Source organism: Caretta caretta, chromosome 7 (genome assembly GCF_965140235.1).
Source record: "Caretta caretta isolate rCarCar2 chromosome 7, rCarCar1.hap1, whole genome shotgun sequence".
NCBI lineage: Eukaryota > Metazoa > Chordata > Testudines > Cheloniidae > Caretta > Caretta caretta.
Window position 1 is genome coordinate 96,661,915 of NC_134212.1, and position 14,809 is coordinate 96,676,723.

General features: G+C 36.6%; 1 protein-coding gene across 1 annotated transcript in view; it reads right to left on the reverse strand.

The window, feature by feature from the left end:
* Nucleotides 1-14,809, reverse strand: part of ADGRA1 (adhesion G protein-coupled receptor A1) — a 467,766-nt gene that overhangs the window by 54,105 nt on the left and 398,852 nt on the right. Inside the window, exons 15-16 of the mRNA XM_048858295.2 lie at nt 7,025-7,152; nt 5,460-5,583 (exon numbers count right to left, since the gene is read on the reverse strand). Coding sequence (XP_048714252.1) covers nt 5,460-5,583; nt 7,025-7,152 — 252 coding nt within the window. The remainder of the gene's footprint in view (nt 1-5,459; nt 5,584-7,024; nt 7,153-14,809) is intronic.

The window sequence follows — 14,809 nt, forward strand, 5'->3', positions numbered from 1 at the left end:
GATGTACACACTTGCATGATGGGCCCTGTTTCCAGTATGGAGAAAAGGATAAAGATTGAGGATACTAGATCTACAAAAAACAGAGGGGGAGGGGGAGGGAGACTTTCCTTATAACCTTCAGACTAATGCTTAGAGCACTCACCCAGGATGTGGGAGATCGCGGGTTCAAGTCCCCACTCTGACTGATAAGGAGAAGGGATTTGAAGAGAAGATCTGTCACCTCTCAGGTGAGTGCTCTAACCACTGAACTATGGGATATACTGATGTGGGTCTCTCTCTCAGTCTTTTCTGCTGAAATTGTTCCATGTCAATTAAATAATTGAATAATTAAATATTAATTGGGCCAGAGAAAGAGTGAGAATGACGCTATAGCAGGGGTAGACAACCTATAGCACACGTGCCAAAGGCGGCACGCGAGCTGATTTTCAGTGGCACTCACACTGCCCGGGTCCTGGCCACCGGTCCGGGGGGCTCTGCATTTTAATTTAATTTTAAATGAAGCTTCTTAACCATTTTAAAAACCTTATTTACTTTACATACACCAATAGTTTAGTTATATACTATAGACTTATAGAAAGAGACCTTCTAAAAACATTTAAATGTATTACTGGCACGTGAAACCTTAAATTAGAGTGAATAAATGAAGACTTGGCACACCACTTCTGAAAGGTTGCCGACCCCTGCTCTATAGCCTAGGACACGCCCCTGAGAAACAGATCACTGGCAGAGATAGGCGCTTCCCTGTTGCCTGGACTTAGGCACATATCTCTGAGGGGTTTAGGACATACCCATCTCATCCGATGATCCGCATCTCTCACTGGCTGTTTTAGGAACAAGACTGTGACCCACAAAGCCTGAGTTAGGCACCTAGGTTCCCTATACAATGAGTGGATTGCCTGCCTGTCTCTCCCCACTCATTGTATAGGAAACCTAGGTGCCTAACTCAGGCTTTGTGGATCGCAGTCTTGTTCCTATGATTTTCTAGGTACTTAAAAGTTATGCATAATGTTGCAATGCTTAAGTCCATTTCTAGATCAGAGTCAGAGAGACATGCTCAAGATCACACAGCAAGACTGGGGTAGATTAGAGTGCTGAATTCAGGTCTCCCAAGTCCCAGGCCAGCACTCTAATCAGTGGACCATCCTTCCTCTCTTTACAAATGACAAATAATGAGCATCTAATAGGTAGCAAAATGAGGTAAACCATTTGAAGGGATTTTTGTGTCTGAAAGGAATTTTTAGATGTTTGGATTTCAGATTAAAATAAATACTGTACCACAGAGGGAAGTAATTGTTTTTCTTTAGTTCAACTACTTGACATTCAAGGATATAATAAGATGAATTAGTGGCCTAGTGCAGAAAACAGCCCTTGTTCATACCATTAACTCTTTCTCCCTAAACTGGGATCATTGTGAGACACTTAATTCTGGGGTAGAGCAATGGTTAAACTCAAATATTCTGCAAAGACATCTGCTAATGAGGTAGAGCCTTAAGGAAATTCACTTTATTATTTCACTTAGGTGAAAGAGTTGTAATGAGGTTTTGTCATGTGCAAAAGAAAGTGCTGGGGGTGTGGAGCTGAGTATGGTGAGAAAGCTAGGAGAAGATTCACTCCACAATACTCAGAGCAGTGACTCCAGGTTTATTCCATCAGAAAAGGCTGCATTTGGAATTTTCCACCAAGCATTGCACTATAAAACAACAATGCAGACTTCCCTCTGTCCTTTCCTTTGTTCCTGGGCTGCATTTATGTTGCATTTGTAAAGCAGGGAGAGACACTGAAGGTACTGTAACTATATCCCCAATGGAATATATGTTAACTTGTTTTAATGCTTCTTTGAGATAAATCATTTGAAACTGCCATCTTTACAAAATGTGTGATTAACAAGCAATGTTATGGTAACATCCTCTTCAGATACATCCTATCGGAAAGAAGATCGGATAGTTCTGTACCAGTGTTCTTTTCTTTCTGCCCAGGTCCAGTTGTGCTTGCAAGAATTTAAAAAAAGGATCAGCCAATCCTCATTCCTGCTTACACAGTCCTGAGGGACACCTGAACCAAATATGGCTATTTAAAAAGGTTCTGCCCTGGACTGACTGATCTTGACGATGGCTGCACTCATTGTGTGCACCCACTCCACAGGGCCTCGTGTGGAGCTGCTTGAGTGGCCATTGGGTATCATCATATAAATGAGCTCCCAGACACCCTGAGAAGCCATATGCAGGTCTCCCTTCTTTCCAGTACTGGCCTCTTACAGGTTACGTCAACGCTGCTGCAGCAATAATACCAGAGAGCTGTCAGAAGAGGAGACAGGTACCAGGACTGAGGGCTCTGTATGATTTTTTTACAGGTGTATGTTGGCAGGCAAGGAGGTTAGGAAGGGTGGTGGTGGTGAAACAATGGCTGCGAATGGACAGTATGTTCAGCCTGTGGTATCAGCTAAAATATCCCCTTAATGGGTTGTTCAGTCCATTCGATCTCCCCTGCTGTCAATCAGCTCCTCTCAGGGAATCAGAGAAGCTGTATGCACGCTCAGTGAGCTCTGTGTCATCCCTGGACCCTTGGTGAAGTACGGTGCTGACACTCTCCATAGACGGGCATGGTCTTATGTGGATGAGTGAACCTAATGCAGGTGCCTTGGGGGCATGTGTGTGGGGTCTCAGGATCTGTTTAGATTTCTCTAGCTGCACAGTGTGACTATGCTTTACAATGACTCAGGATTTGGCCTAATACCATGAGAGGAAATAACTACCATATGCACTGCATTTTATTAAAAAATTCCTGTAGCTTATCATAGAATCATAGGACTGGAAGGGACCTCGAGAGGTCATTTAGTCCAGTCCCCAGCCCTCATGTTATTATTACTCATAACAGAATTATTAATAACTCATTTAACAAACTCTATTTTTCATTATCATTTTTACTGTGCAATCTGCAAGGTAAATAACCAAGCAAAAACTGTAACAACAGATGGTCATTTGTGACCATGTAATTACATGGCCATGGCTGTCCTATAAACTTTCAATCTACAGATAAAAAAAAATGTAAATGATGTTTAGATTTGTGAGAATTTAGAGATTAATTACCATGCAACTGGCTAGATATTAAGAGAGATTTATCTCAGAATAATGAAATAGACAAAAATGTCGTAAAAATAATGTCACATAAGGCATATTTTACAACTTAGTGTTTATTGCACTAGAGAAGCTTATAATATTTATAGGTGCTGTCTGTTGAAAGTCATACAAATGTAAATGTTCAACTTTCAGAACAGGTTACAGAAAATTAGAAACAGAATTCCTAAAATTGGTTATGGGAGCTGTACTATATAAATTCCTGTACTCATATTAAAAAATCTAATTATATAAAATGTAAAGGACATGCTTCATTCAAACAGTGTTAGAATTTCAAGTTGTGAAGAACAGGAGAATTCTAGCATGGAACTGTTGTCTTGTGGTTAGAACAAGAGAACGTGAGTCAGGATTCCTGGGTTCTCCTTGTGGCCTTGTAATGCGACTTTCACTTAACCTCTCTATACCTTGGTTTATCCACCTGTGCACTGGAGATAGTAGTAACAAACTCACTTGAGTGTTTTGATGTTATTTCTGTTCATAAAGGGCTCTGACATCTTCCAATGAAAGTATTATGTAAGTAGAAAGTATTACTTTAGCAATAACAGTCTTGCAAATCCTCATTGGTATATTACACAGATCCTAAATATTTTATCACCATTTTTAGCTGGATTATATTTAAGAACTTCATAATACATTAAGCACTAACTGTATTAACTATGGGCCAAATACTGCCTTTATTTACAATCACACAGTGACATTGAATCCATTATAAAAATGGGGAGAATTTTGTGTCTTATTTGCTTTCCTCAGACAGGAATAATTCAAAGTAAGATGTGTAACTTGCTGTCTATTCCTTCCCTGGGTCACTATTCTAACTGAGAGATTGCATCTCAATTAAAATTTTACTTTAGAAATAAATTCTATCAGCAAATACAGAGGGGCATTTTACATGCTGCTATTTTTAGTAAGCCTGCTGAGCAATCATGAGTGCTTAGAAGAACAATTGCAACACTTTTTGATTCTCCTTGTTAGTAACAGAAATATTATAATGCATGAATGAAGAAATAATTTTTTAATTAAAAGAGTGGGCAAAGAATAATTTATAAATTAGCTAAAAAAAGGCAAGCAGACAAGTTGGGTCACTGTTCTCAAGTAAGATTTATTACTGGTGATGTTTTTTTATCCTCTTGTCTGCTAAAACCCCATGAAGCTCTGCTCACTTTTAAATTAAATGTGAGAACAGAACTTCTAATATATTAGTACTGTGGCTAGACTGTGCAGACTCAGTTCCATCATGAGTAATGGAAAGAGATCAGCCACACATTTGTTTTCAATGGGCTGGGTTTCAAGACTATAGCCTGTTTAAGTAAAGGAGAATACACATCTCATATTAGAGGTCTCAGTGCTAATACCATTAGATAAAAGCTGAGTGTTGCATTCACAGATATTTTTGCTTCATGAAATTCTTTAGCAAAGGTCAGCAACAATATCATTCATGAGAACAGGGGCATCTGTTCTAAAGAATTCCAGAAAAAAATATTAGAAATACAAAGCTGGACTTTAACTGGTCCTTGCGAGGTTTTGCTGAGAGGGGAGGACTGAAGCAGCCTTCTTTCCTTCCTCTCCTGCCAAAGGACCAATCACAATCTCATTCTCTGTATCCAGGAGAGCACAGAGACTGCTCCCTCTGTGAGATTCCAGGGATGTACCTCCCCATATAAGATGTTTCACAGGAGGAGGAGGTGGGGATTGTGCAGCCTGCACAACACCCATGCCTGCATACCAGGAAACTCAGTGAGGCTCCCTAACATACAAGCCCTTTTCTGGGGACAGGGTGGTATAAGCATTGCCTCCAAAGCCTGCGCTGCACTTAAAATACATCGTTATGTTATAAACATTAAGTTGCTAAAATATATTCAGTGATTACACAGTGGGCACAAAGCTGAAACAGGTAGGTTAGTATGATATTCTCATGGTAAGCAACCGCAAGAGTAATAATTCTAACTTTGCCCCCCCTCTAATCTGAAGATCTCAAAGGGCATTACAAGCATGAATAAACCATATCCCCCAACACTCCTGTAAAAAAGAGAAATAGTATTAACTCCATTTTGCTTTTGGATAGGGAAATTGAGGCACAGAGAAGTTAATATATTTGCCCAAGTTCACACAGCAACTCAGTGGCACAGATGGAAATACAATACAGAGTTCCTGATTGCCACTGCTTCACATTAGCCACAATCTTCATAGTGATGACTAATTCTGGTACATATGTCTGATAAAATATAGAATCTTTGATAAGAAAGAATATCATCAGTATTAAGTCAACATGTATAATTTCAGGGGCTTTTTTTTTTGAAATAAGAATAAGGTAACAAAGGTACTTACAGCTTGACATATAATTGGATATTTTATGCGATTGATTCCACCAGCAAAGACAGCAAAAGTAAGAGCAGTATGGAAACAGAAGTTGAGAAGCATGTGCCATCCTTTTCTACTGATTCGGATTGTGCTGTTTAAAATTAACATATTTTTTCAATTCACATCTTTATTGTAAAAATCTTCGAATGCGTTCTTATATTTTTGGAAAAAATATATTTGACATATAGATTTCAAACTCTCAGATTCTTGACTACTAGACTACTTGCAGCATAGCGAGTCTGTTTTAAAGCCCATTGAAGTCAATGGGAGGTTTTTAAAATTTTTTTTACTGACTTCAGTGGGCTTTTAAACAGGCCCAGAATGAAATAATACATGTATTTAAAAGGCTTTCTGCCAGATGTCAAATATGCAGTAGTCTAACTATGACAACTCTGAAGGATTATGTATAAGTTGAAGATCAAAATTCATTACATTAAATACATTCTTAATTAATGTTTATCAGCTTATACAGTAAAATACATTCCTGCTCTTTTAAATAGTTAATGACTTTTAACTACTGTGTACACACACACAAACACACACTTAAAAATCTCATTCATATAAATGAAATCACAACATTTCTAAAACCAAACAGATTTAAAAGCAAGAAAACACCTTTCTGATAAGATGATATTTATCAACCCTTTGTACAAGGTTGTTCTCTGATTCTAATACAATTAGTGTATCTTTCCAAGGGGCTGTTGTGGAACTGGAAGCGAGCATCCAGTAGTTTGATATCAAAGGTGGCCTTATATCACAGAGCTTTATATCGCAGTATCAAATTATAAAGAATATAAGAAATTTTAGGAACAATATAAGACCATCTCTAGACACACATCTGCTTCTTTTTAGGGGAAGCTACAGCTTGGGAACAAGCCCATCATAATATTTTATGGGTTTCTAGTTTTCTAGTCCTTAAATTTTGTTTGTGTGTGAAACCAATATTTGAATGGATATTTTTTTCCAAATGGAGTCAAGAAGGACACATTTCCATAAGTTACTGATTAGAAGAGCTTGTTTTGGTATGTGTTGTCACATGTAGAAAGATTAATTATGAATGTTTTTGAGGGCAAAGTTCAATTTCCATTTTCTCTCACAGAGCTTAGTACAGTGGTTCTCAAACTATTGTACTGGTGACCCCTTTCACATAGCAAGCCCCTGAGTGCAACTCCCCACCCCCCAATAAATTAAAAACACTTGTTTATATGTTTAACACCACTATAAATGCTGGAGGCAAAGCAGGGTTTGGGGTGGAGACTGACAGCTAGTGACCACCCATGTAATAACCTCATAAGCCCCTGAGGGGTCCCAACCCCCAGTTTGAGAACCCCTGCCTTAGTATAAACAAAACAGATTATTTGACTTTGTATATATTTTTACTTATGAAACACCATATTCCATTCTTTTTTTTTTTACTTCATTATACTGTAAATTTTAGTATCCATCAGTAACTAACCCATTTAAGCATTTTATCTTTGTGCAAAGAAAAGATAGATAATGAATGTGTGTTTGCTTCTGTATTGAATTCTTACCTGTGATGCACAATGTAAGTGATAATGGATGCAAACAGGCACAATAACATGACTGCAGTACATGCATATACCACAGGGTGCAGGAACTCCCCTGGGTACTGGGGAAAGGAGAGCACTGTCTTCAAATCCTGCCAAGGAAGGAAGGAAAATAAAATTAGCATTTTAAGGGGTGAGAACCTAAGACTTCACTGCAATACTCCCATCATTCCCAATTAACCCCCTCTAGATTTTCACATGCTGCATTTTGGAATAGAAAAATAAGATGATGAATTTATCTGCATAAAGTTCATGAATTTACAATTGCAACAAACTGCTCTCCACGATTCTGCATATACTTCTCAGGGGGAAATTAACTTTCTTCCACAGGCAAGGCTGTCCTGATTAAAAAAATATATTCCAGAAAGAAAAATGTGCAAAATTCCACAGCAAACGGATATCAGTAATGTCTGTTCTATCTGACACCATAAACGTCATGCATCTATGATACTGAGTACACAATACCTATTTACCAGGAACAGTATTCTACTTCCAACATACTCATTTCTTCTTAAGGAAACAGAAACATGACAAGGGACCCAAGATAGCTAACTGTTGTTAAGATACTACAGGAGTCTGATCCTCATTTGCTGTAAAGCAGCATAAATCCACGTGGGCCAACAGATTGGAGTAGAATGTCTTTCCATAAAATGCCACCTTTGATGCACACATGCATAGCTTCTGTTGATGTCAGTTGAACAGCAGCTGCACAATTACATCTAAGGCAAAACGTAGGTGCAAGAGTTCTTTTTAGGGAAGCTGGAGGTGTTGCCACAGTTATTCATGGAAACAGCATGTCAGTGAGAAGACTGACAAAGGACATACTTCGGTGGACTCAACCATATCAGATTCCTATACCAACCGGTTGGATGCTCATCCTGGTTATGCCTGGCATAAGGTCCCAAATACAACTGAGACTATTGGAGATAACAGGAGAATAAGAAAAACATAAGACCAAGGGTAAACACCGCTAGGTCAGTGGAAGAATTCCTCCATGGGGGAGGCTCCTACGTTTGGTCTGGCAGTTTTCTAGGTCTAGAGCCCTATCCTTCTATACTTATTTAAAATATAAATCCCATTTACAGTGCACTTGTTACTTTAAATTAATTCTTAATATAGAAAGAATTTTAAAAAAACGTGATTGGCTAAGAATTGTGCACACAGTTAGTTTGTGCTAGAACATACTTAATATTAACTTATTATTCTCCTTCAAAACTATCCTTAAAACTCTCCTTTGCTGTGAGGCCTACAAAATTTTGATCAGCGCTAGGCTGCTGGTGTGCTGAGACCATAGACTAGCATGTTAACCAATATTGTTACATTGTTTTCTTGTACTCCCCTGTCTTTCTATATCTGTTGGTTTCTTCTTGTTTTATACTCAGACTGTAAGCTCTCTGGGGCAGGAACAGTTTTTTTGTTCTGTGTTTTGTTTTTTGTTGACTGGGGCTCCTAGTGCTACAATAATATATCCAATTCAAAATAATAATAAAATAACAACAACAGCAACAACATCCTATTCTCCAACACGCCCATTTGTATCATCCACCTGTTATGGCTTATCTTTTAGATTGTAAACTCTTTCAAGCAGGGACTATCATTCACTACAAACATACAGTGCCTAGCAAAATGGCACTTGGGTGTGTGACAGACCTCTATGCTACTACTATAATACACATATAATAAAATTAGACTGCTTTGCTGAAAAAGATAAAATAGTATCAGCTTCTAGCTCTCACTAATGTGGTCACATTTATGGTAAATAAATACCAAAACTATGGTCAGAATTTTGTTTTGAGGCCCTTTACATTTCCAGAAATGTATATAATAGCTACCATACCTGATACAATAATAGTAATACAATTATTTAAACAAGTAATAAGAGAAGAAAGCACTTTTCTGACATTTCTGTAACCTATTATTGAAAAACAAATTATAAAAAGCTAACAGAGTTGAAAACAGAAATAAAAAAACTGTCAGTGTACTGCATTGAGATATATATAGTATACCAAACTTAAAAGGGTTTAACTGACATGGCATCATTTCACATATTAAAGAGCTAGCCTTTAATCATGTGCAATAGTGTAGATGCAGGATTCTACCAATCCTCTTACACTTGAGTGTTTACATGAAAGCAAATGCTATATGTCTTGCAGGAATATGGCTATTTTTGTCCCCAGAAGAGTCATGAACAATCAGCCTTTTAAACCTATTTCCAAGTTTAATCTTTCTCTTTTCTGATCTTGTACATCAAGTCTGTTAAAGAGTGAAATTCTAAAGAAAAATAGCTTAATAATAATTACCGCTGTAGAATATCTTTTTTTAGAGTTCTGAACACTGAAAACTGATTTCACTACAGATAAATGATAAATGTATCTAGTCTGCTTTTTAATGATAATTAAAGCTTATTGATCTGTCAACCGCCCCTGAGTGATCTTCTGGGAGAGACAGCATGAGAAGATAAAGTTAATTTTTTTTCATGCCTTATGCAGAGTAGTATAATTGTACACTACATTGAAATAAGGCTGTTTTGATTTTATTTCCTGGAGCGGATTCAAAGAACGATAATATTAAAAACTGGCAGGAAATATCTAAGGGAAAAAAGGATATGCAGTGGAGCATTTTGACATTCTAAAGAAACCATCATCTAGAATTATACGGCCTGTAAAATGCTGCCGTAATCAGAAATCTCCATTCACTCCCTCTAATAGTAAAGGTGTCAAGCTCACTTATCATAGGTATAAATGGCTGCACCATATGGAAGGCAGTAGACAATCAGGCCCATAGAAACTAGAGATGGAAAAGACTTATTACAGCATCTAGTTCATCTAATCACTACAGAATTTTTTTAAAAAAAGTTTCACCACAAACAGGGTTTTCACCACTTTCCCTTTGGAACCCAAACAAAAATAAATTGTCTAAAGCAGATAAATCTGTAAAGATGGCTTAGTGGGTGATATAAAAGTATAAAGAAGTGTTGATAAATTATATAACGATAGTCCAGAGATATCCAACAGCAAACATTGAGAAAGGAGGGGGAGAAGTTATTTTGCTCTAGAAACCAGGTAGACACAACACTGTCTGTGCTCGTTCACTAAAATACATGGAGTTAACAAACAAGATCGTGCACTTTAGAAGAGGTAAATTTTTGTAATCCTGGTATTTATATTGGTAAATTCTGAATTTATTTTTTTGTAGGATTCAAAGTCAGATAAATACTGTGAGAGTATCCTCCCTTATAATATTATGACACTTCTGGCAAATGAAATTCAATGTTGATAAATGCAAAGTAATGCACATTGGAAAACATAACCCTAACTATACATATAAAAAGATGACGTCTAAATTAGCTGTTACCACTTCAGAAAGAGATCACAGAATCATAGATCTTGGACTCATTGTGAATAGTTCTCTGAAAACATCCACTCGCTGTGCAGTGGCAATCAAAGAAGCTAACAGAATGTTAGGAAACATTAGGAAAGCGATAGCTAATAAGACAGAAATATCATATTGTCTCTATATAAATCCATGGTATGCCCACATCTTGAATACTGCGTGCAGATCTGGTTGTCCCATCTTAAAAAAGATATGTTGGAATTGGAAAAGGTACAGAAAAGGGCAACAAAAATGATTATGGGTATGGAACGGCTGCCATATGAGGAGAGATTAGTAAGACTGGGATTTTCAGCTAGGAAAAGAGATGACTAAGGGAGATATGACAGAGGTCTGTAAAATCATGACTGGTGTGGAGAAAGTAAATAAGGACGTGTTATTTACTTCTTCTCATAACACAAGAACTAAGGGTCACCAAATGAAATTAATAGGCAGCAGGTTTAAAACAAACGAAAGGAAGTATTTCTTCACACAACGCACAGTCAACATGTGGAAGTCTTTGCCAGAGGATGTTGTGAAGGCCAAGAGTCTAACAGGGTTCAAAAAAGAGCAAGATACGTTCATGGAGGATAGGTCCATCAATGGCTATTAGCCAGGGTGGGCAGGAATGCCAAACCATGCTCTGAAGTGTCCCTAGCCTCTGTTTGCCAGATTCTGGGAATGGGCGACAGGGGCTGGATCACTTGATGATTATCTGTTCTCTTCGTTCCCTCTGAAGCATCTGGCATTGGCCACTGTCAGAAGAAATGATACTGGGCTAGATAGACAATTGGTCTGACCCAGTATGGCTGTTCTTATGTTCTTCTTATCCTGGCCAGAATCAGGACAGGCAAAGGGTGTATGGAAAACTCTGCCAGTTTCCCCCAAAAGAGAGTTCATGGTTGTTCCAAGGTTTATGTTGAGCAAAGATTCAGATTGGTTCTATTGTTGTGAAATTGGCCTGGCCATCCCTAGTTATCAGGTACCAAATAGATGTCCCTGACTACGCCACTCTCCTGATCAAAGGAGAATTATTGACATTCATACCAAGAAAATTAACAATCATTTAAATTATTTTTAAAAACTAGAGTGATACAATAAGTCCTGTTTTACTGTGATAAAATATAGGAAACGATAATTTCAGACTTCTCATTTGTTTGGCAAAAATTCATTAAAAAGAAGAAGGAGTTCTAACAGCATTTATTAATCAATTTTCTCTTCATTTAGAAGCATACTGTTTAGGAAAATTGGGGAATTTCACTTCTATTTATTTACTAAATGTGTGGAAATTATTATCGACAAAATCAATCTGATAGGGAAAGGAATGCATTGTACACAATTACAATAACATTCATCCCTATTAAATTGTGAGTGTGTTTTAAGAAAAAAGAAATAAAGAAAAACAAAGGAAAATAAATGACAAAGATTTAATCACAGATTTGAGAAGTTCTCACTTTATCTCATTAAGAGTTACAGTTCTCTGAGCTATGTGCTATGATTGCAGGAAACTATACTACTTGAAAAAAATAAATGCTGTTCTTGCAGAAATTAAAATATTAATATAACATTCATTTCATAAGTGATGCACTCATATTTGTCTATACCTATTAAAAGCTTCTGCTTGTTACAAAACAAACTTTGGTAATTAGGTATACTAAGGCTTTAGAATATATACATTTATAATGCTACAATAAATCAGAACAGTTTGCTTTATATAGGTGCATTTTTATCTTTATCTGAAGATCTAAAAGTGCTTTGCATAGAGTAAATAATAAAGCCTCACAACATCTCAGTGAGAAACTAAGTATTACTATACCACTTTTATACACAGATAAACTGAGGAAGGGAGAAGTTAAGGTGACTTAACCAAACTCATGCAGCAAATCAATGGCTGACACAGGAATAAAACTCAAGGATACTGTCTCACAGTCTTCAGTTCTAACCACTAGCCCACACTTTTCAGCAACTGATCAGGGGAAAATAACGGTATGCAAAAATCTTGATGTTATGCTTTCACTTCTAGCCACTTGCCCAAGCAAAAACAGTGTGAGGTGAAGGTACATTATTCTCACTTGTATCTCCCAATTCAAAGCACTGAAACTTTCAAATTTATATCACTTGAACAACATCACGGAGAGAAAAACAGCTAAACATAAATACCTACAGAAACATTAGTTGTAGCTATTAATTATTATGGAGAAAAATCTCAAATTATATTTACTAAACGAAAACCATATTAAACAATTTTTCTAAAGAAGGCTTCCACTAAAGCTAGATTTTAACACTGTGTGGTCATAGACGGCAGCAACTCTAGAGAAATAACTCAAAGGTTCCTCTTTTAATATTCCAAAAAGTCTCCCTGTCAAATACATAATAGCTATGATGAATCTGAACGTGTGCCGTGCTAGCAGTACAATGCACAGCTGGATTAATTTAGGCATTTACTTCATCTTGTTCCACAGCAGGGTATACATTATCCTGATAGCGATGTAAACCTTCAGGATCACTGCAGCTTTATTGCTTCACTTCAGTTTAGTTGTATTACTTCAATTCACTGATATTGGCCCACACCATAAGAGTGCTTTATTATTGGATGGTACAGTTGGTTTAAAAAAAAAATATCCTATACCAGTACATGGCATCCCATTCTACTGAGTCACAAATAACATGCTACCTATTTTTAATTTACTGTTAGGTAAAATACATTAGGTACTCAGCTGATCTGGTTAGCTGAAGCTATGCAGTTTATTACTATAACTTAGTCGATCATTAGAATAATGCTTCACTATTCTGATATGAACAATAAAACACCTTAGAAACTCTTAATCTAAATCAAACTCAACAAATATCTCATTTTATGCCCCCAAATGCCACATTAACAAATAAGGCACTAACATTTACAACTACTAATGCACTTTATTTTGCTGCTAAAGTTTTCCATTGGTTCTTCCAGAAGATCTTGGAAGGCATGTCTGGATAAACGTTGCAAAAAACATTATTGCTTTTCTTAACAGTGATTGAGAAACACAGAACAGGTGCCATATTACATTATTTAGAGCTGTACCAACTACTAAGGCAAAGTAGGATGTGAAAGATTTTATTTTGATGATGTTTTGCACAGATCAAAAAGGAGATCCGCATATAGGGAAAGAAAAGATGGAGTAATGAAACAATATAAAAAAGCCTAAATCAAAGTAACAAATTAAACATAAAAGTCCAAGAAAACCCACCATGTTACACTTTACCAAATGATATAAACATGAAATAAATTTGATATAAATGTCTAAAATAAAAATAAATTAGTCAATCTTTAAAGTAGTATATGATTTTTGTAAACAAAAAAAGCAAATGAGTTGTTTGTGAGTAAATAATTAGTAGCTAATTATTAACTAAGCAAACTTTAAGTATGATAACTTGAACTGAAACAGTTCTAGACAGAGACAGCCATTTTGGGTGTGGTACCTGCAAAGTCAACAGGTGTTTTCTTTAAAATTTTTAGAAAAACCTCTTCAGAGCAAAATTATGTTTCCTACTTAGAAAAAAACACAAATGTCCAGAAAAAATAAGTCCATACTAGCTATATAAGGGTGAGACATGTTTGACACCATCTGATCTTCAGCAACAGGATGCTAAATTCGGAGCCATTCAGGTATGTGTGAAAAAATGATCAAATAACTCTGAGGGAAATCAGTTCTTATAAAGTAGATGATAATTCCGCATTTAACTACTCATTGTCACAGCTTCGTGCAATGATTGGCTGCCATCTATGCTCCATCTGACAGCAGCAGATTGGTATTCTCTGCACACGTCTTCTCAGTTCCTGTCGTCTATGTTTGCTGTCCTTTACAAATACACACAATGCATTATTTACTTAACTATAAACCTATCAAAAACATTCACAAGCAGTACCAAACATGTACAAATGCACCAGCATTTAGGAAAAATTCAATATTAGGCAAATACCAGTGACTAATCTATTTACAACCGGCTCACAATGACCCCTTTTAATGATGTAAAAGATTGTCAACAACATGTTCTTCAATCAGCAACCTTACATTTTTTTGTTTGCTTTTCTCTTTCTCAACCAAGAAGCCATTTATTATTGCATACGTGTGCCTTTTCTTTCATTAAGGTAACTTTCTGTTAGGCATGGTAGTTAAATAACTGCAGTGTGAACTGCAAGTGTGACTGAGAACAGACCAAAGCAGCCTGATTGTGTTAGCATTGCACAGAAATATCTTTCTTCATGAACAGCAATTTAGCAAAAAGAATATTATCATCAGTATACACACTAAAGCTCCCAAAACACCAGCAAGGACAAAAAAGTGCTTGTTTTAAAGGGCATGAGATGTTATTCATTTCCATTTATTAAATGATTCA